The 22,193-nt window shown below is 35.0% G+C and overlaps 1 protein-coding gene across 1 annotated transcript in view; it reads right to left on the bottom strand.

Moving 5' to 3' along the window:
- Septin10 (septin 10) overlaps positions 1-22,193 on the bottom strand; it is a 65,868-nt gene that overhangs the window by 31,094 nt on the left and 12,581 nt on the right. Inside the window, exons 2-5 of the mRNA XM_027948941.3 lie at positions 8,940-9,008; positions 5,998-6,115; positions 5,412-5,607; positions 998-1,184 (exon numbers count right to left, since the gene is read on the bottom strand). Of these exons, the coding sequence (XP_027804742.2) occupies positions 998-1,184; positions 5,412-5,607; positions 5,998-6,115; positions 8,940-9,008 (570 nt within the window). The remainder of the gene's footprint in view (positions 1-997; positions 1,185-5,411; positions 5,608-5,997; positions 6,116-8,939; positions 9,009-22,193) is intronic.

Here is a 22,193-nt window from a genome sequence, read left to right as displayed (position 1 = left end):
CTACTGTCACGTTTCTTCTCTCCAGCTTATGTTGCATGCTCTTGTTTTTTTAACCTTTTATTTTTGTTTTATTTATTTATTTTTTATGTGGTGCTAAGGATCAAATCCAGGGCCTTACATGTGCTAGATGAGCGCTCTACCGCTAAACCACAACCTCACTCCCATGCTCTTGGTTTTATGTTCCTTTCACAAATATGAATTCCCACATAAGGCTCCACTATGAAGATAACTGGTTAAATGATTAAGTCTATCACATCTCTTCACATGATAAGTCTATTAACCTTCACCAAGTTTTTGCTAAAGCCTAGGGACTATGCCAAAAGTAAATCAACCTATGCACAAAGGTTTCACTAGTAGTCTTCATGCTTTCCACATCAATTACTGTATTACTATACAGAGGAAAGCAGAACAACCAGAATGCCCTTATATTTTTAAACCATACTTTATAAAATTAGTATCCAGGATTCTGAAAGCTGCCTTTCTCACTACTTGGGATTGAATTTTCTTTTGGTATAAGACAGTAAGTAGTTTTAACTTATAAAGCAATATATTTAAGCAATATATTTAGCTTTAAATAAAAGTTAAACTTGAGTCAATTTACAGTCTTTTTAAAGCTCCCTAAATTTATATTGGCTCATATCAACTTACCTTGGTATGGCTCAAATTAAAACATATTTCACTAAATATGTGATAAAACATTGTACTTTAATCTTTGTCAATGAAGTTCTTCCTCTTGCTTAATAGTGTTGTAACCTAAAACTAGTGTTACATAATTTCTATATTAAAAATAATGACACTGAACTTTTATTTTAATGTTTTGTATTTGCATCTCATCTTCCAAACTGAATTCCTCCAGAAAATAAGCTGACAGAAATGTAATAGATGTTTTAAAGATGCACAGATAAAAGTCACAATACATACACTATCTATCCATAAATATATTTAAGCAGTCCACACACATTTAATGTCTAATTTATTGATTACTTTCCTAACCCACCTTGCTGTCCAGATTCTTCATGGTTAAGAGGTCAAGTGTCTTCAGAGAGTGGCCTGTTGGAGCGATGAAGTAGAGGCACACATGGATGCGAGAATCATGGTAGTTGAAGAGAGAGCGCTTGATCTTCAGTTCTTCTTGGAGATAGGCTTCAAACTGAGCATTTATGTAGTCAACTATTGGTAAGTAGCTGAAAATATAATTATTTAAATATTTAATACAACATATCTATGCTACCTTGATAAGACACTTGTAAAACTCTCAAGTTTGAGGACTGTATTTTTACCAATTAATAAAGGGTTTATATGCTAACCTAAACACATAACTTACTGAAAAAAAAAAAAAAAAAAACAATGTGTATAACGTATACACAAAGGTAATATTCACAAACCATCAGAACAAACTGTGCTTGATACAGTAATGAATTACAATGATTCATTTCCATATCCATTCACATGTTGTGTCCCATTATAATAAAGGTTCCCATACTTATCAGACTGCTCAAGAAAGCTAAGAATCTAGTTTGTAACCATGACATGTTACTTAACTAACTAAAAGGCTCGGGGTATCAACTAAAAATATATTTCAATCAAAGTCCAGGACTTTCTCTAAATCAGATTTGTAAAGGCATGAACATAGTAAAGAGGAAAAGCAAACATCAGCTGAAAGTATCTAGGAATACTGATTGGCATGGTTTTATTTTTCGCTAATTATGAACAAAGAAATGGCCAATCATGTTCTCTGCTCCAAGTTCTTACTCAGATAACTCCCCCTTAGAATGTTGTCTTCCCTCTGGTTGTCTCAGTCTATTCATCCTTTAGGATGCAAATCAAATCACAAGGCACATGCAGGCCAGTGTGCTAACAGCAATTCAAGAGTAGTTTGTGAACATCCTACTTCATTATGATATGTTAAATCATTGCCTATTCAACTTACCTTTCTACCCTTAACTATCCTCCTTAAACAAATCCAAGTGAAAATAAATAGCAAATAATTCCTACCTCAAATTCCCTGGTCACCTTTGCAATCATCTTTGTAGACCAAAAAGAGCAGTACCTTGTGCAGCTAAAGAACTTGATAAATGTGGATAGAACTTAATTCTTCTATAAAGTTGCCTGACAATTCTAGTTCTTGAGGATCATCACCTCTTTTAAACCCACAGAATACCTTTTCTCCCTGTCCAGACGGTAAACAATGTGAAGACAAAGATCATATAATTCTGTTTGCTATAAGAACTAGAATAATAAAGAATTTACTTCATTATCAGAGTGATTATTATGAACATCAGTAAGTAATTCTAGGAAACTGGTTTAAATGTAACCTAACAGGATTCCCTTCCCAAAATACTAGTAAAATTTGTTTCAATTACATATTTGATATAAAAATTCCAAAGAAGCTTTTATTCATGACTTAAAACATGACCTATTGTGTGACCTACATGTGAATGTTCCTCTATCAAATGCCTTGCTTTCGATTTTTGAAAATGAAATCCGTAAATTATTTTTTGCTAAATAAACAGAATATAAGAAATAGAAATAGTGAAATAGGAAAAAAAAGGATAAAATTGAGAACAAGAAAGTCAAAACTTGGTGTTTGAAGAGACCAAATAAACTGGCAATGCTCTGTTGAGACTCATCAAACAGAAAAAGAAAACAAGACGCTGGGGTTGTGGCTCAGTAGTATTGCCTTGCATGCACAAGGCACTGAGTTTGATCTTCAGCACCACATAAAAATACATAAAATAAAGATATTGTGTCCATCTATAACTAAAAAAAATTTAAAAAAAGAAAATGAAAACTAGTACAAATAACCAATATCTGAAAAGTAAAATAGGTATCATTACAGATGATATAGACAATACAAAGATAGTAGGAGTGTATTACCAATATTTTTAGGCTAATAATTTGAAAATTTACACAAAACAGATTCCTGGAAAAATATAACACCAAAACATTTTCAAAAAATAAAAAAGATCAACTCTAGAATAGTCCTATAAACACTAAGTGAAGTTAAGTAACTCCAAATTAGCTTTCTTGGTTGGTTTTAGCAAACATCTCAGGGAAAACTAACTCTAATCCAAAAAAATAGAAAAAGAATTAAAATTCTTCAATCTCATTTCAGAAAGCTAACAATATCTATTTATTTATTTATTTATGCTGGACTATACTAGGGAGGATTTGTGTATTTTGTGGAATAGTAAGGCGTGATATAGCTCAGTGGTAGAACACTTTCCTAGTATGTGTAAGGCTCTGGGTTGAATTCCTAGCATAGCAAATAAATAAATAAATGAACAATTACAAAAACACTAAAAGAAAAATACCGAACAGAACACAATATGAAAAAGTGATCCCAAAGTGGTATCCAAGATTATAAGTTTAATTTAAAAAGGGCTGGGTACATAGCTCAGAGATAAAGAGCCCCTGAGTTCAATTCCCCAACATCGAAAAACAAACACCAACATTGTCTATTCACATTTTTAAAAAATGTACTACTAAAATAAACTTTCTTATTCTATCTAAAACAAAACTCAAAGTCAACAAACCAAAACTAGAACCAAAACCAAGAGAAAACAAAAAAACCCCTAACACATGTAAAAAACACAGCTTTACCTCTAGGATGAGGATAAGGTGAAGATGCCCTCAATCACTCCTTACTGTTCAACAAAATACACAAATCCTCCCTAGTACAGTCCAGAATTAAAAAAATAAATAAATAAAAGAAAAGAAAAGTAAACTGTCTCTACTCATTATGGAAATAACTGGGACTGAATTTACCTTTCCACCTAAAACCTAAAAACTAAGACAACATATATGAGAAAAGGGATTTTGGATGTTGGGATGTTGGACAACAGGCAGTATAAAACTATGATCATTGAAAAAGGAATAAATGAGGGGAACACTAAGATTTTTTCAGCTTCCAGCATGGAAACAGATTTACTGGGCAGAATACTGAAAGACAGCAAGTAGCCTTATATATTCACCAAGATGCAAAGACTAAGAAGTTTAGGGAGACCAAGATGACTGAAATCTGTGGGGCAGAACACTAGACAGAGAAGAGCTGCAGACAAAAAGCTCTGTAGATCTGAAGAGCATACTCCTAAAGTCTGTGGCTAAGGACTGATAGGCAAATGCCAAGCCCAAAGCCATTTCCTATATTAAAGAAATGATGGTGGTTACAAAACTGCAAGTTTTGTCAAAACTAATTTTGAATTGTATATTTGATAGCAATGAAATCTATTCTATTTAAATTATGCATCAATAAATCTTTGTTAAAATAAAAAAAACTGAAAAACATCTGGGAAAATACCTAATTCACAGCAGTAGTTTTTCTGGGGAGAGAAATGGGACAGGGCCTGAGGAGATGACCAAAGCGGGTTCCAACTGATATGCAGTGAAAACGTATCTACATATTATTTTGGTAATTGCCAAAAAACAATCCAACAAATAAATTAATGAAGAAAGGCAAATTAAAACTCAAGGATAAATTTACATAGAAAGCTAAATGTATTGTGAATTTATTTCATCCTACAAAGAAATTTAGTTAGCAGGCCAATTATAATGACACTATGTTTAAGTTGAATTAAAAATACTTTCATTAGTTCTAAGTTGCTATCCATCTTACAAATATTAATAACATTTAAAACAAGGTATCAAAGGCTTTTATACCTGCCACTAATCCACATAAATAATTTCTTCATATTTAAAACACAATGCAGTGTCGAAAAGGCTATATGCAAATATATATCTGGTCAATTTGTACAAAATATTTTCCCTCTAAAAAATTGCCTATAATAAGGAAAATATATACATTTCAAAAAACAACAAAAAGTAATTAATTTCACCCAATCTATTTACCCCTTTCTTTCGCAGCTTAAAGTTGATATAGAATCTATCATTAATCTTCATAATACTATAGGAAAATATAGAAAATATATACTAAAATATAAATTAAAATTTCACTATTAAAACTTTCCTACAATGCTTACTAATATAACTATTTTAGTTGGCATATTGCAAAAATAACTCATGAACCATGTATTTGCCCATTGTATATATTTGGCCTTGTATATATTTTATTTTCAACAATAATCATCCTTGGTCTGAAAACTAATATCAATCACTGAATATACACCAAATATCAGGAAATAATTAAAACTATTTTTGCTGAAATACACATTTTAGTAATTTGATTCAAATTACTCTAAAGAAAATAGACAAGTTGGCAGAAAAATGTCAATTTGTTAATAAGAATAAAACATTGCTTAATTGCTAAAAAATAATAATAATAATAATAATGTATGGGAGGAAAGGTATGGATTGCCATAGAGGAAAATCAAACCAAAGCTCACAAGGCAAAAGGCAAATGTCTTGATCCTGAAATAAGAAAACTTGTTTTAATACATAAAGAAAACACATACCTCTCTTCTTTATTTATTTGGTCACCAAATCCCACTGTATTCACAATGGTCAGTTTCAACCGAACATTACTTTCCTGGAGTTCATATGTCTGAGCTTTAAGTCTAACATTTGGGCAAAAATGTGAGGCTTCATGTTCTTCAAAATTAGTATTAAACAATGTGTTAATCAGTGTGGATTTTCCAATGCCAGTTTCCCCTGAAAGAAAGAAAGGTACATCTTCATAGGCACATAGAATGGGTGAGAAGAAACAGCTGCGAATTCCCAGAGTAGTTTCAAGGATTGCAAATATTTTAAAGATAGGGTTGTCCATGAAAAAAATACATAATGCTGGTTCTAAGTCATCAGCAGAGAAATTAATGTGTATACTAAGTTACTCAGAATTCCGAAAAGAGCACTAAAATGTTTATGGAACAACAAAAGGTTTAAAGCTAAGAAAAACAAAACTGAAATAATTTAAATAAGTAAGAAAATCCCTGGGCTCATGATCTCAAACTGATAACATGAGCTTCATACTGCTTATACTAACAACGGAATGAGCACAAGGAACATGAGGAAGAATTCAGAGGAAGAGTTAGTGGCACTCACCAACACAAAGAATATTAAAACAGAAGCCTTGCTGAATGGATCTATTGACTAGCTGATCAGGCAAACTCTCAAAACCAACATGGCCACACATAGTCAAGGATCGGATATTTTCTCTTTTCTGAAGAAAACAAAAACAACAGCCACAGTTAAAATGACCTTGACTGAACAGGAAAAAGGCACACTTGAAAGGATGAATTTATCAAAGGAAGTAAAGATTTTACAATTATTACTATTCACCTAAGACAATGATCAAGTACATTGTGAGGAAAAAAAAAAAATCAGTGTCCAGATCCTCAAAACACAAATTTCTTATTCCCTTCAATACAAAAGTCCAGCACAAATTTTAACAGTAAAACATTTCATTTCTAAAAACATTCAAATAAAATATGTCATATTCACTCACAAAATGGAGAATTTAAAGTCATTGAATGTTTACGATAAATTTTTAATGACTTGGAAAAATCCTTCATTAAGACATGAAGTGAAAAAAAAGTACAATACAAAATTATAGTTTCAGCTCCAGTAGTGACAGTATAACTCACGTCAAACTTACCTCCCTGCTGATAACAATTATAAGCAACTCTTTCAAGTCACAGGGACACAGACTCTGGAAAGAATGAAAACTCTAGAGGGAAGGGAATCTACTCTGTGAGATACATATTCACACAGCAAATCCTTCAGGACACCCCCAACCACTTGTACTCTCCCTTGAGGGTACAAAGATGGAGCTCAGGAAGAACTGAAATAGTCTTACTGGGTTAAGAAGTCATTTGAAAATTGGGGCAGGAACACTGGCTAGAAATTGAGGGGGGGTGGGGGAATTCCAGAATGGAAGAAGCCCAAAATATGCAAACACATTCCCCTCAAATACATGGTTAACTGCCAAACTGCACAAGGACAAAAGGAATACTGAGACTCTGTCATGCAGCACTAGGAGCTGAGCATTTTTAAAGAGTACCATCCTGGAGAGAAAGGAGGTTCTTAAATTTTAAGTCTGTAAGTTAAAGAGGCCTCAGAAACACCTCAATCTTAGATAGTCCACATTTTAGGATTAAGGACTATTTCCCAAGAATTAGAAAAGTTCCCTAGTATGAAGGCATGACTGAAATAGACTGGCCCTAACCAAGCTGATAACCAAGTCTCAAAGTGATCAATGTGATAAGACAGCAATTTATCAGCCTGTTAGAACAAAGCTGGAAGAAGAATCTAGCACCTCCATGATACATACTATATAATAAAAAAGAAAAATTATATTATATATACTATGGTATTATTTGAAGGTAAAATGTGATAAATTAAAGCTTAGATCAACATTTTTAAAAAGAAAAAACAGAGTGGAGATAAAATGGAACCAATCATAAAAATACTCATTAATCCAAAAAAGGCATAAGATATCATTGGATGCACATAAAATAACTAAAATTTAAAAGACTGATGATGTCAAGTGTTGAAGATAGAAGAACAAATGGAATGCTGAGAATGTGCTGGTGCAAATACAAAATGGTACAGTGAATTTGGAAAAATGTTAGATAAAAACAAAAATCCAACCTGGAGGTTAAAACATACATCCAAACAAGGACACACATTCATAGCAGTTTTATTCCTAATAGTCAAATAGTAGAAACAACTCAAATGTATAGATATACAAATTGAAGCATATACTGATGCATGCCAGGACATGTATGACTCTTTTAAACTAAGTATCCAAACAGTGATTTATTTACTGTGATTTGTGTGAAAATAAACTTTTTTTATGTATGTATATATTCTTATATCTATATGAATATGGAAGGAAATATCTCAAAAGGTAGTGACAGACTAACCACTAGGGAGGAGACACAGGTCAGGTGAGAAAGGATTGCTTTTTACCATGTGCAGTGGGCAGAATAATGAAATAGCCTCTGGTATGCACACATCTTCTCTCAGTTATTTAATAAAACTAATCTAGGTTCAGTTGAGAAAACTTGCATATGTGATGTAGGTGCCAACTCAGGTAGCTCTAGAAAAAGGACAATCATAGGTATGCCCTGACCTAACTAAGCAAGCCCTTAACAGGGTCTGGGCATTCCTGGCTAAAAAGATCTGGGGTTGGCGGAGGGTGGGGGTGGGGTGGGGATGGATGTGGCTAAAAAAATCTGAAACCCAAAGAAGATAAGACCTGCCAGAAGTTCTGCCTGGTTGGCTTTTAGAATAGTAGAGGCCATGTGGCAAGGAAAAGAAAATGGTCTCTGGGAACGAATGGAAGGCCAGTCAGCAAGGAACTGCGTTCAGCCAGTAACTTGAAAGAGCTTGAAGGGGAGCTCTGCATAAAAACCCAGCCATCTGAAACCATCTTGAAAACAAGAAGGGACTCTAGCTATGGGAGCCCAGAACTAAAGGAAATTATTTCATCTCATTGAATTACCATGCTTTACTTGCAATTTTCTGTTTTTAACAGGATAGCTCTTTCATCAAGTTAAATTTACCCTTTTTTTTAAATATAACTTCTAATATGCATTACCAAACCATTCCTACTGTACAGGCACACTCAGAAGGACCTTGGAAACATCAGGTCTAATCTTGCAGCAGAAAAGCATCTGGCGAGGCCACCCAGTTGGTCTCCACATTCTGTCATCCAAAGTTGTCTGCCCCTACCATGCTCTGCAATGTGCCCACCCAAAGCAGTGCTAGTCTTTATTTCTTCCCCTCCCAGAATTGTGCTGGAATCTAACCATGCTAGTCTTTTTATGGAATGTTGTTGTTGAAGCACCTGGAGTTTTAATCTGCTTAAAACCAGAAACAAAAGAACTAAAAAATAAATAACAAGTGAAAAAATAAATAGAAAACAATTTAATAGGAACATTATGCATACTTACATAAGAGTCTACAAATTCTATAAGTAGTTATTTTTAAATTATAAAAGTATTTAGGGACAATATGTAATATATTAAAAAAAGACTCACTCTCTCTTCAGCTTCACATAATGGGGAGGGCATAGAAGCTGTTCTGAATGCCATGTGAGAATGAAAGAACTGGAAAAGAAAAAAAAAAAAGACTTTAAAAATAAAACAAATACATTACATTATAAACATTTACCTAAATAATATATTTACACTAGGAATGGGATCTAATATTGCCGTCATCACTGAGTTTTGACTTGCAAGTCTATACTATGGACTCATGTTTAAATTTTTTTGGCTTACTAAATAAGCAAAAAATAAATAATATTCACCATATACAAGAATACATACTCAAAAATTATAAGAAACCAGTAAACTCCCACTTACAGAGAGAAGGGCAAAGACTGCTGCTTTTATTTAAAAGACTCTGCAGGATTAAAACAGAAAGTAAGTTATTTCACTTAAAAAATACTCCATGAGGGGCTAGAGCTGTAGTTCAGTGGTAGAGAGCTTGCCTAGCATGGATGAAGCACTGGGTTCCATCCTTAGCACCACATAAAAAGTAAATAAACAAAATAAAGTTATAAAAATATATATATTTAATAAAATACTCTACAAGCCAAGGTGGTACTCAAAACTAGTTATGGTCCACTGCGGCATGCCAGGGAAATAGAAATGTTAAGAATGATCCAAGGGCTGGGAAAGTATGGATTTTAAAACTTAGACAAGTCCCTTAGTCACCCAATTAAAATAAAAATAACTTGTGGGTATAGACCGAGGAGGAAAGGGATAGCTGGGTCAAATGGTAGTTACATTCCCAGTTTTCCAAGGAATCCCCATACTGCTTTCCATATTGGCTGCACCAATTTGCAGTCCCACCAGCAATGTATGATTGTACTTTTTTCCCCACATCCTCGCCAACACTTATTGTTGTTTGTTCATAATACCTGTCATTCTGACTGGAATGAGATGATATCTTAGAGTAGTTCTGGTTTGCATTTCTCTAAAATGATTAACATTTTATCATATATTTGTTGACTGATTGTATATCCTCATCTGAGAATTGTTTGTTCAGGTCCTTGGCCCATTTATTGATTGGGTTATTTGGTTTTCTTTTTGGTGTTTTACTTTTTGAGTTCTTTATATACCTTAGAGATTAGTGCTCTATCTAATGTGTGAGGGGTAAAAATCTGCTCCCAAGATGTAGGCTCTCTATTCACCTCACAGATTGTTTCTTTTGTTGAGAAGAAACTTTATAGTTTGAATCCATCATCCCATTTATTGATTCTTGGATTTAATTCTTGCGCTGTAGGAAGTCTTAGTAATGATGAAGATTAGGGCCTACTTTTCCTTCTATTTAGACAGTCTCTGGTTTAATTCTTAGGTCCTTGATCCACTTTGAGTTTTGTGAATTGCTTATAGCAGCACAATTCACAACAGCAAAACTGTGGAACCAACCTAGATGTACTTCAGTAGATGAACGGATAAAAAAATGTGGCATATAACAATGAAATATTACTCAGCAATAAAAGAGAATAAAATCATAGCATTTGCAAGTAAATGGATGGCCCTAGAGAAGATAATACTAAGTGAAATTAGCCAATACCAAAAAAACAAATGCCAAATGTTTTTCTCTGATATAAGGTGACTGACTCATAGAGGGGTAGGGAGAGGGAGCATGGGAGAAAGTGGGGAAGGGACGGGGCAGGGAGTTAGCAAGGATGGTAGAATGTGATGAACATCATTATCCAAAGTACATGTATGAAGACACGAGTTGGTGTGAACATACTTTATATACAATCAGAGATATGAAAAATTGTGCTCTATATGTGTAATAAGAATTATAATGCATTCTGCTGTCATTTATTTAAAAAATAAATTAAAATAAAATAAAAACAACTATTATTTACAGAACTCCTATGCCCATCATTGTGTTAGCTCATAAAGTACAATTTCTTCTCTTTTGTGTGTGTGTGTGTACTAGGGATTAAATCCAGGGCATCGCACATGCTAGGCAAGTGCTCTACCAATGAACCACATTACCAGGCCCTCCCCACCCTACCACCCCTTTGGTACCAGGGATTGAACCCAGGGGCGCTTAAACACTCTGCCACATCCCTGGTCCCTTAAATTGCTTAGGGCCTTTATATTGCTGAGGCTGGCTTTGAACTTGTGATCCTCCTGCCTCAGCCTCCGGAGCCATTGGGATTACAGGTGTACACCACGTGCCCAGCTTCCCAATCCTTTTTATTTTGAAACAGGGTCTCACTAAATTCCCAGGCTGGCCTCAAACCTGCAATCACCCTGCCTCAGCCTCCCAGTAGCTTGGATTACAGGCATGTGCCATTGTCCCTGACTTAATACAATTTCTTATTTCATCTTTATAACACCCTGAGCTATACTTACTACCATTTTCACAGCTTAATAGAGAAGATTAGGAATCAGAAAGGCTGAATAATCATACAATCCAGTAGCTGTATACACAGGTCTGATCCAACTGCAAAGTTGGTGCTCCTTCTAAATGGCCCAAGTTGCAAACCAAATACCAAATGTCACTTTTTGCAACAATAGAAAATGATGGATGAGAAGTATTATGATATATATATATGAGGAGTCCCTTAAAACTCATGTGTGAGGCAATGCTTTCAGAGGTGAAATGATTATATTATGACAGCTCTTGCCCAATTCGTGGACTAACACACTGATATGAATTAACTGGGTGGTAACTGCAGGCAGGTAGGGTGTGGCTGGAGGAAGTAGGTCACTGGATATACCTTTGGAGGTTATATTTTGTCCCTGGTGAGTGGTATACTCTGCTTCCTCATTGCCACGTCCTGAGTTGCCTTCCTCCAGCAACCCTTCTGCCATAACATTACCATAGGCCCAGAGCTACAGAGTTGGCTAACCATGAAGTGAATCTCTGAAACTGTGGGCCAAAATAAACTTTTTCTCCTCTAAATTGTTCTTGTCAGATATTTTGGTCACAATGACAAAAAGCTAACTAAAACACGAGGTGTAAGTGAAGCTCTGTTCATTTCAAGGCACTTGCTAACCTAGTGCAGCATAAAATACAATGAAATGCAACATTTTAAAAAGTAATACTAAGCTGGGCCTAGTGGTGCACACCTGTAATCCCAAAGACTCAGGAGGCTGAGACAGGAGGATTGCAAGTTTGAGGGCAACCTCAGCAAGTTGGTGAGACCCTCTTCTCAAAAAAAAAAAAAGGCTGAAGATGTAACTCAGTGGCAAAGCACTGCTAGGTTAAAACCCCAGTACCAAAATAAATAAATGAATGAATGAATAAATAAATAAATAATAAAATGAAAAGGAATATTAAAAGGCCAAGGATATAGCTCAGTGGTAGAGCACTTGCTTAATATGTGCTACAAGACCCTGAGTTCAAGCCCCAGAACTGGAGAAAAAGAATGTACCTGTATATCTAATATCTATCTATCTATATACATATATATATATACACACACACATATATTTAACTGTATATGAATGAATGTAGTAAAATAAACTATATAAACAGTACCAATAAGAACAGTGCAAAATGAATTCCCTTCTCATCCCTGATTCCCTAGAACTCAGATCTTTTGCTGGGATACTGCCAGCCTTTTATGTATCCTTCCAAAGAGACTATACAAATATAAGCACACATGCTGGTACAGGGCTCTTTCCTATATATAATGGTAGCATCTGATACTCTGCACTAGGGTTTTTTGTTTACTCTCCCATTCTATGGTATAGTGTCCTATTCTCCACACTACTATATAGTACACATGGACACTCTCTCTTTACTGTGACTTAACAATACAAAAATGAGCGTTTTTCAAATCTTTATTAACTAGATGAATGTATTCTTCCAATATGAAATGATTCTTACGGGATGAAAATTGCTCCTATATAGAAGTACACAACAAAAATTTTGTTACGAACATACAGATACTCTTGTGTCTTCATGAGTTGAAAAATAACACTAGAAGGGAGGGAGAATTTCATATTTGGAGGAAGTAAACTATGAATATAAGAATTTAGTGGGAGAAAGGGGTTCATTTTCATTAGTCATAAGCTGCAAAGTATGAATGAGGTTGGAAGGGACAAATGAGGGGAAACTGGAAGTGTCCACTTAAGAGTCCATTTGGTGCCAAAGAGAATACCTAGTTAGGGGCCCCGTTATCTAATGATAACTGAGTTAGACAGAACATTCAATGCTTGTGGTCACTTCTTGATACAACTTACCAACTGCTCATACCTTAATGTGTGAATGTGTTTACTGTAAGTGTTGTGCCACACATCTGATTTACCTGTCAACCATACAACTTTAAAAACACGAATGGTAAGAAAGTGGCATTGCTTTTTGTTAAATATATATGTATATATATTATATACATATACATATATATATATGTATGTATTTAAATATTTTTTAGTTGTAGAGGGACACAATAGCTTTATTTAGTTTTTATGTGGTACTAAGTTGAGAACTGAACCCAGTGTCTCACACATGGAAGGTGAGAGCACTTTACCACTGAGCCACAACCCCAGCCCCCCCACACACACTGCTTTTAATCTGATAGCATAGGATTAAATTCTGTAAAATGTAGTTTAGTAGGCAATTGGGTTGGTAAATATAATAATTTTCTTAGAAAAGAATGATAGGTTTTATACTCACTCATTCATTAAACTTTAACAAAATCTAGGCTAAATATCTATTATTATGTAGATAAGGATTCTGTCCCTAGAAGTTCATTGTTTTATCCAAGGAAACGCCATAAGTCATTTGCAGAATGTTTCCCAGTAAGGGAAGGAAAGTTGTTATCAAGATGGTATCAATTTGGTTGGAAAGAACCAAACATTTCCCCACAGCTAGCTGGCAGGAAAAGGCCAGTCTCCCAAGGGCCCTGGGACAAAACATGTGCCTCTGTTTGTATGGCTCTCCCTGTTCCAAACTGAGATTTTAAAGAATGTAGAGAATCTGATCCTTCTCCAATTAGCCCAATGTTCTGGCACTTCTTGCTATGATTAATTAAATACTACAACTTTTTATAAAAGTATTTGTTAGACTTTGGTAGGAGTTAAATTACTGATATCTAGGTTTCTAAAAATATGTATTTGTGTGCACTACACTTATACACACATAAATACACACACACATATGAAATATAAACTACAAAAAAGGCAAATTGGGGGCTGGGGTTGTAGCTCAGTGATAGAGCACTTGCCTAGCATATGTGAAGCACTGGGTTCGATCCTCAGCACCTCAAATAAATAGATAGATAGATAGATAAATGTCCACCAAAAAAAAAAAATATATATATATATATTTTTTTAAATATATATATATATATATATATATATATATATATATTTTTTTTTTTTTTTTAAATCAAGGGTAGGTTGTGATTTTGTTAGTGCCTTACTTTTGTACTTTGGAAAGAGATTGTCACAAATAGGAAGATCACTGGATCACTGACATTATGAGACTCATAAGGTCAAGGGTCATGTCTTACTCCTTCAGAAACTCCAAGGAGCTAGCGCTGTGATTTATTCAAAATAAGTAGAATGGTGAATGGCCTAGCAGATTGGAATTCCATTTGCAGGATTTTTTTTTTTTTTTGTAGGATTTCTTAGGAATATATCAAGCTCTTTGTATGCCAACTGAGGCATTCACTCAATTATCATTCTCTTTGTTATTTTACCTTAAATGATGTCCTGCTAACTTCTAAAAACTGCTTCTAAAGTAAAACTTGTTTTGGAAATTTGAGTTGTCAAGTAGTACCAGTGGAAAATATTAAAAACAATTATTCATATTACTTTTATTTTTTTAAATATTTATTTTTTAGTTGTAGTTGGACACAATACCTTTGTTTTATTTATTTTTATGTGGCGCTGAGGACTGAACCCCAGGGCCTCACATGTGCTAGGTGAGCGCTATACCACTGAGCTACAACCCCAGCTCCTCCTATTACTTTTATATGACTTATTCATGCTTCCTGGTCAGAACATTTACACACTAAGATTTTATGTAGGTTTTGGCAGACGTTCAAAACTACAGAAAATGGGGCCGGGGTTGTGGCTCAGTGGTAAAGCACTTGCCTGGCATGTGTGAGGCACTGGGTTCAATTGTCAGTACCACATATAAGTAGATAAAATAATAAAAAGGTCCATCAACAACTAAAAAATATTTTTTAAAAATACAGTAAATAAGCTGGGTACAGTGGCACACAACTGTAATCCCAACAGCTTGGGAGGCTGAGACAGGAGGATCTCAAGTTCAAAGCCAGCCTCAGCAAAAGTGAGGCACTAAGAAATTCAGTGAGACCTGCCTCTAAATAAAATGCAAAATAGGGCTAGGGATGTGGCTCAGTGATTGAGTGACCACTGTAAATAAATCAACAAAAGCAAATACCTGATATGAACTTAGATAAATTAAACCTAGGTGTTATTAGTCAAAGTTTAATGATGAATGAATATAAAACCTATCTTATTTTTGTTTGTTTTTTCCCTGTTTAAAAAAGAAAAAAACATGTTTTATTGGTACATTATAATTGTACATAATAGTGGCATTCTAAACCTTTTTTTTAAAGCAACTTTTACTTAACAACCCAACTACATTTCACAAAATCTAATCAAACTATCATTAGGTTAAAAACTGAAAGCCACTTTCTTACAGTAATTTTTAAGAACTTAATTTACTAAAATTTTTAATTGACCAGTGAATACAATATAGCTTCAGGGACTCAGGTGTGTGGCATATTGCTTACAATAGACATACACATTCAAGTGTGAACAGATGGTAAATTATGTCAATAAGTGACACTGAGCATAGAATGTTCTACTGCTTTACTCAGTTTATATAATGCAAAGGTGTGAGCAAGTACCCTAGCCAGATATTTTCTGTGGCACTAAGTGGAGTCTTTGTGGAGTCCAGAATAATTTCCTCACTCAGCCACTCATGAATTATATACTAATCAATTCCTCTAACGTCATTCATATCTTCATAGCCTAAGACCAGTGAACCCCTTTCTTCTACCAAATTCATTGTTTAATTTCTCCAAATATGAAATTCTGTGTCCCTGCTGGTGCTCAGGAAGAATGCCACACTCATGTGACTACACTGCTGCTTAACCTTCCAGGGTCTGAGCCTGTGCTCCCCACAAGCAGGCCACTCTCCTCATTAGACAGCTCTTGCCCTCAGTAATTTCCTTTCACTGTGTCAAATTCTGCCTCAAGGTAGATCACAGATATTTGAATACACTTTGCTGCCCCTTGATCCTCTGATGGTGCAACAAGCTAATAACGTTGGGGGAAAATCAAGTTTCTTTGACATGCACAGTACTAGAAAGTATTTTCCAGAACTTTAAAAAATTTAGGTGTAATACGTGAAAACATAAAAGAACTTGGACAAAATCTAGATGCATTTTGGTTACCTCATAGTGTGAAAAGATATTCTGAACTTCACAGAGAACCAAGGGGCGGTCCTGTGCTGAGTAGGAAGCAAAGTTAAAGATCTTCTAAGGTTCCCACCTTAGTGCTCTAACACTGAGCTACACTCCAGCCCCTCCCAGTGAATGAATGAAACTACAGCATGGAGAGTAATGCCTTTTCTGTCTTAACAACTTACAAAGAAAATGCCTGTAAGTTTTGCATTTTGAGGTATAAAATAAATCTCTGCAATCTCAGCATATGACTTTTCCCCTCCCCTATGAAAACTAGAACAACTCAAGATTGTATGATGTCGCGTTGCATGCGACTAAAACACTCAGGGGTCACTCCAGGGGAACTGGGCTGCGAGAAATAACCACACAAGAGACAGAAATACCTTTTTCTTTGGGGGTGCTGTGACAGCTCCTCTGACCTTAAGAGTCCTCAGAAAGAGAGAGTGAGAGTGTGCTGACCCCTTTTATTAAGGAGAAGCCATTCAAATGAGATAAGGGGTCAGGTTTCAAGGGGCTCAGTCTAGCTTCATGATGTCTGCTGTCAGCAGGCTGACTGACATCTAGGAAGGCCACACCCAAGGGCACAGTAAGAGAAGGGGACACCCAAAGGGCGTTTCCATGGAACATTCTGTCCCAAACAGGGCAAGGGGTTATATCACAAAGGAACAGGTGAACACAGCTTGATCCTTGGGGATGTAGAAAGGCACGCTCATGCATGAAGACACATTTGGCTGCATTTTTACTACCCTTAAGATTGCATGCCCACGCATGAAGACACATTTGGCTGCATTTTACATTACTTAAAAAAGAAGCCAGATCATGGGGCGGGAGGGGATGACCAACAGTGCCTCAAACCAATCAGGAGAGGAAAAACGCTGGTCACATGATGTGACGGCCTCCCACAGTATGACTCACTTTTAACAAGAAATCATAAGAATGTGATATGGTGAAGAATGAAGAATAAGTCATGGAAAATGCATGTATAGACAGGACGGATTAAGGAAAAAGACACAATAAAAGTATATCTCCTTGTGTGTGATAACCTTGAAACTAAATCTGAAGGCTTATTTAAATGAAAAGTAGATGGCTTGAATTTGGGGAGAAGGTAAGGTGATAGAAAAAAATCAAATTTGAGAAGTAGTAGGCATAGCGGCATATTCAAAATAAAAACATTAAGAAAGGGTGAGGATGTAGCTCAGTGGTAAAAACGCCCCTGAGTTCAATCTCCAGTACCAAAAAAAACGGTTGTCAGAGTCATTCTTCTGTTTTTCCCTTATCCTGTCCCTTCTCCCTCAATCCCCTTTAACTACTCCACTGATCTTTCTTGTATTTTGACTGACCTTCCCCTCCTCTTCTTCTTACCCCTCCCTCCTCTCCCCACCCTTGCCATTATGGGCTACATTCCAAATATCAGAGAAAATATCCAATCTTTGACATTATAGGTCTAGCTTATTTCACTTAGCTATAATAGTCTCCAGTTCCATCCATTTACTGACAAATGCCATTATTCCATTCTTCTTTATGGCTGAGTAATACTCTATTGTGCATATATATCACATTTTCTTTTTCCATTCATCTGTTGAAGGACGCCTAGGATGGTTAGATAGCCTGGCTATATAAACCATGCTGCTATAAACATTTATGTGGCTGTATCCCTACAGTATGCTAAATTTGGATAAATACTAAAATATATAAATACTTCCAGATAAATACTAAGGAGTGGGATAGCTGGGTCATATGGTGGTTCTATTCCTAGTTTTCTGAGGAATCTCCATATAGCTTTCCAGAGTAGTTGCATTAATATACAATCCCACCAACAATGTATGAGTACACTCCCCCCACATCCTCTCCAACACTTAATATTATTTGATTGTTGACAACTGCCATTTTGACTGGAATGAGATGAAATCTGAATGTACTTTGGAACTGAATTTCCAAACTGCAAGAGATGTTGAACATTTTTTCATATATTTTTTGGCTATTCGTCCTTCTAAACAGAAATATGTTTAGTTCTTCTTTGGCCCATTTATTAATTGGATTTTTTTTGAGGGGGGTGTTAAGTTTTTTCAATTCTTAATACATTCTAGATATTAATGTCCTATCTGAGGAAAGCTCTTCTCCCATTCTGTAGGCACTTTCTTCATGCTCTTGTTTCCTTTCCTATGGAGAAGCTTTTTAATTTGTTGTCATCCCATTTATTATTTTTTGTGCTTTAGGAGACTTGTTAAGGCAAGTTAATCCATGTGCCAATATTTTGGGAGCGTTAGGCCTACATTTTCTTCTAGAAGTTGCAGAATTTCTGGTCTAATGCTTATGTCTTTAATGCACTTTGAGTTGACTTTTGTGCGGGGTGAGAAAGGGGTCAAGTTTCACTCTTCTACATAGGGATACCTAATTTTCCCAGCACCATCTGTTAAAAAGGCTATTTTTTCTCCAATGTATATTTTTGGCACCTTTGTATAGTATCAGTTAACTATTTACATGGGTTTGTCTGTGTCTTCTGTTCCATTGGTTTTCTTGCCTTTTGGGGGGTCAGTACCATTCTATACGTTATTCTAGATCGGTAGTATAATTTGAGGTCAAGTATTGTGATAGCTCCAGATTTGTTCTTTTTGCTCTGTATTGCTTTGGCTATCCCAATCTTTTATTTTTCAAAATTAATTTTATTAACTACTTTTTCTAGTTCGTGAAGAATGTCATTGGTATTTTCATGGGAATTGCACTGAATCTGTACAGTGTTTTGATTTTATTTCCTTGTTGTGTCTGGTTTTGGTATCGAGGTAATACTGATTACATAATATGATTTTCTCAGTTTCCTCCTTTTCTATTTCACGGTATAATTTGAGAACTAAATTTTGGCAGAAATTGGCTGAAAATCCCTCTGATGAGATTCTCTTTGTCGGAAGGATTTTGATAGTTACTTCAATTTTATTACCTGAGATTGATCTATTTAATATTTAAACTGCTTTGATTTCATTACTTGACACTGATTATGTAAGCTTTCTATATCTTCATGGTCATACATCTCTAGGAATCTGTCAATATCCTAATGATTTCCTAGCTCACTGGGAGTATAAATTTTCAAAATAGTTTCTAATGATCTCTGGATTTCAGTAGTGTCTGTGGTGATATTTCCCTTTTCATTTCTAATTTTGTTAATTTCAGTCTTCCTTCCTTTTGAGTAGTTGAGCCAGGGTTTATCAATCTTGCTTTACTCTTTCAAAAAAACCAACACTCTGTTTTATTAATCCTTTGCTTTTTAAAAAATTCTTAATTTCATTGATTTTGGCTCTGATTTTAATTATTTCCTGTTTTTACTGATTTTTGTGTTGGTTTGTTCTTTTGCTAAGGCCTTAAGGTGTACAGTTAGATTATTTATTTGTTATCTTTCTACTTCTTAACATATAAATTCATTACTATAAACTTTCTCTTAGAACTGCATTCATACTCTCCCAGAGATTTTGATACATTGTATCACTATTTTCATTTGTTAATAAATTTTTTTCTTTCTTCTCTGATTTCCTCTGCTATCCATTTGTCATTCAAAAATGTATTTAATCTCTGGGTGTTGGAGTGTATGCTGTATTCTATCTGTGACTGATTTCTAATTTCATTCCATTATGGTCTGATAGGATGCAAGGAATTATTTCTAATTTTTATATTTATTAAGACTTGCTTTATGGCCTAAATTTTTTTAGAAAATGTTGCATGCACTTATGAGAAGAAAGTTAATTCACTCATTAATGGATCAAATAGTCTACAGATGTCTGTTTGGTCCATTTGATTAATAGTATCTTTTAGTTCTTAGGAATCTTAATTTATATCTGGATGACCTATCTAGTGGTGAGAAAGGTATCAGTATTATTGTATTGTGGTCTATTTGATTCTTTATTGAGAAGAGTTTGTTTTATGTACACAGATGCACCACAGTTTCAGGCATAAATATTTACAATCATTTTATCTTGTTGTTGGATAATTACCTTTCCCAGTATGAAGTGACCTTCTTTGTCTCTTCTGATTAATTTTGCATTGAGGCCCACTGTCTGATTTGAAAATAGCTATCCCTGTGTTTATGGGTAACATTTGCATAGTATATCTTTTCCTATCCTTTCACCTTCAGTCTGTGGATGTCTCTGTGAGTTTCTTGCAAACAACACACTGTTGAGTCTTATTTTTGAATCCCATCTGCCTATCTACTATGTCTTTTGATTGAAGAGTTTAGATCCTTTACATTCAGTATTGTTACAGAAAGGTAATTTTTATTTTCTGCCATTTGATTTAATTTAGACTTGATTCTCTTTTAATTGAATGTTAATTCTAGTGTAATTCTTCCCTATGGTGCTTTTTTTTTGTTGTTTTTGAATTTTTTTTTTCATTGCTTCATATTCTTAAATTTGGTCTCTTGATGTTAACCCAGATTTGTTGAAAATCCTAGTCATGGTCTCTTAACATCTTTTCTTTATGGTTAATTTTATATGCAATATTATACACTTTGTCTTCAAGGCCTGCAAATCTTCAAAGTGTTCTAACCTATTCGTGCTACTTTCCACTGAATTTTTAATTTGGTTTATTGAGTCTTTCATTTCCAGGATTTCTGTTTGGTTCTTTTTTTCAGAATCTTTCCTCTTTGTTGAAGTGATCTTTCACTTCCCATGATTTCTAATTTCACTCCATACATCATCTTTTAGCTCAATGAACATTTAAACTATGAACATCATAAATTCTCTGACCTTTCCTCCACTGTGTTGTTAATGGAATCAGTCGCTGAATTGTTATGCGCTATTTGGGGTGGCTTGTTCCCTTGCTTTTTCATATTGCTTCTATGTTTACCCATCAACTGGTATGGCTATTATTGCTTCTTTTAAGCAAGGACCACTTGGTGAGCTTCCTTCTCTTGAAAAGCCCTGGGTTAGGTAAATATCCAGGTATTGATACTTTAATGTGTGATCCCAGTATTAGCATCATTTTGAGAGAAGTCACTTAACTCTATTTACTACAATCACATCAGAGCCAAGTCATATACTATTCAACCTTATCAATAGCAAAGAACGTGTTGATATTGATTATCCACAGCTCTTCTAGTCCCAGTATAAACTTGTAGTAAAGCTCTGGAACAGGTTGAAAATTTAGTTATTAAATATAATAAAATTGCTATAACATTATATGAGGGCTGAAAGGCGGAAGAAAAGACAAAGCAAAAGAAAGAAAGATAGAAAATAATAATATAAGGTAAGGTAAAAAGAAAAAAATGGGGGTTATTTGAGGTATTAACAAATAATGTAAGGAAAACAAACCAAATGAATGTAATTAATGCTTTAAACCATTAGAAGAAAAACTTTGAAATGGGTTGAAGGTACAATGTGGGCTATTTTGGTAACAACTATTAATCAAAGAGTAATACAGATGATCAAAGTTGATGTTAAGAGTTATTTATAGAAAACTATGCCAAGCTGAAGAAAACTCTTGTTGAATCTTGGTTTGGATTTCATTAGAATTTGGGATGTTTAGAAGATGTCCATCATTCTTCGTCTTTGTATCCTTCCAGAAGTGCTGGGGCATAGCAGCCACTCCCAATTGCTATGGACTGCCCACCAGCTGGTTCTGGTTTGTCAGCTCAGGGTCCTGCAGGTGACTGTTCTCAGAGTGTGGTGTTGTGTCTGCTGATTGTTTCTGTAGTGTGCAAGAGTTGCAGATGCAGGGCTCTGCACTGTCTCTGTGACTGCTATGAATCACTATGTACCCTCTTCCCTCTACAGGATCCTTTGCATGGTGGCATAGAGCCTAGTAACTTCTAAAAGCACAGGTCCTGTGGTTATGGGTTCTCTGTGGGTGATCTGTGGTGCAAAAATATTCCTTGTGGCCCATTCAATTC

Source organism: Marmota flaviventris, chromosome 14 (genome assembly GCF_047511675.1).
Source record: "Marmota flaviventris isolate mMarFla1 chromosome 14, mMarFla1.hap1, whole genome shotgun sequence".
Taxonomy (NCBI): Eukaryota; Metazoa; Chordata; class Mammalia; order Rodentia; family Sciuridae; genus Marmota; species Marmota flaviventris.
The sequence above is the reverse complement of the archived record's forward strand: the minus strand, read 5'-3'. Positions and strand labels throughout refer to the sequence as shown.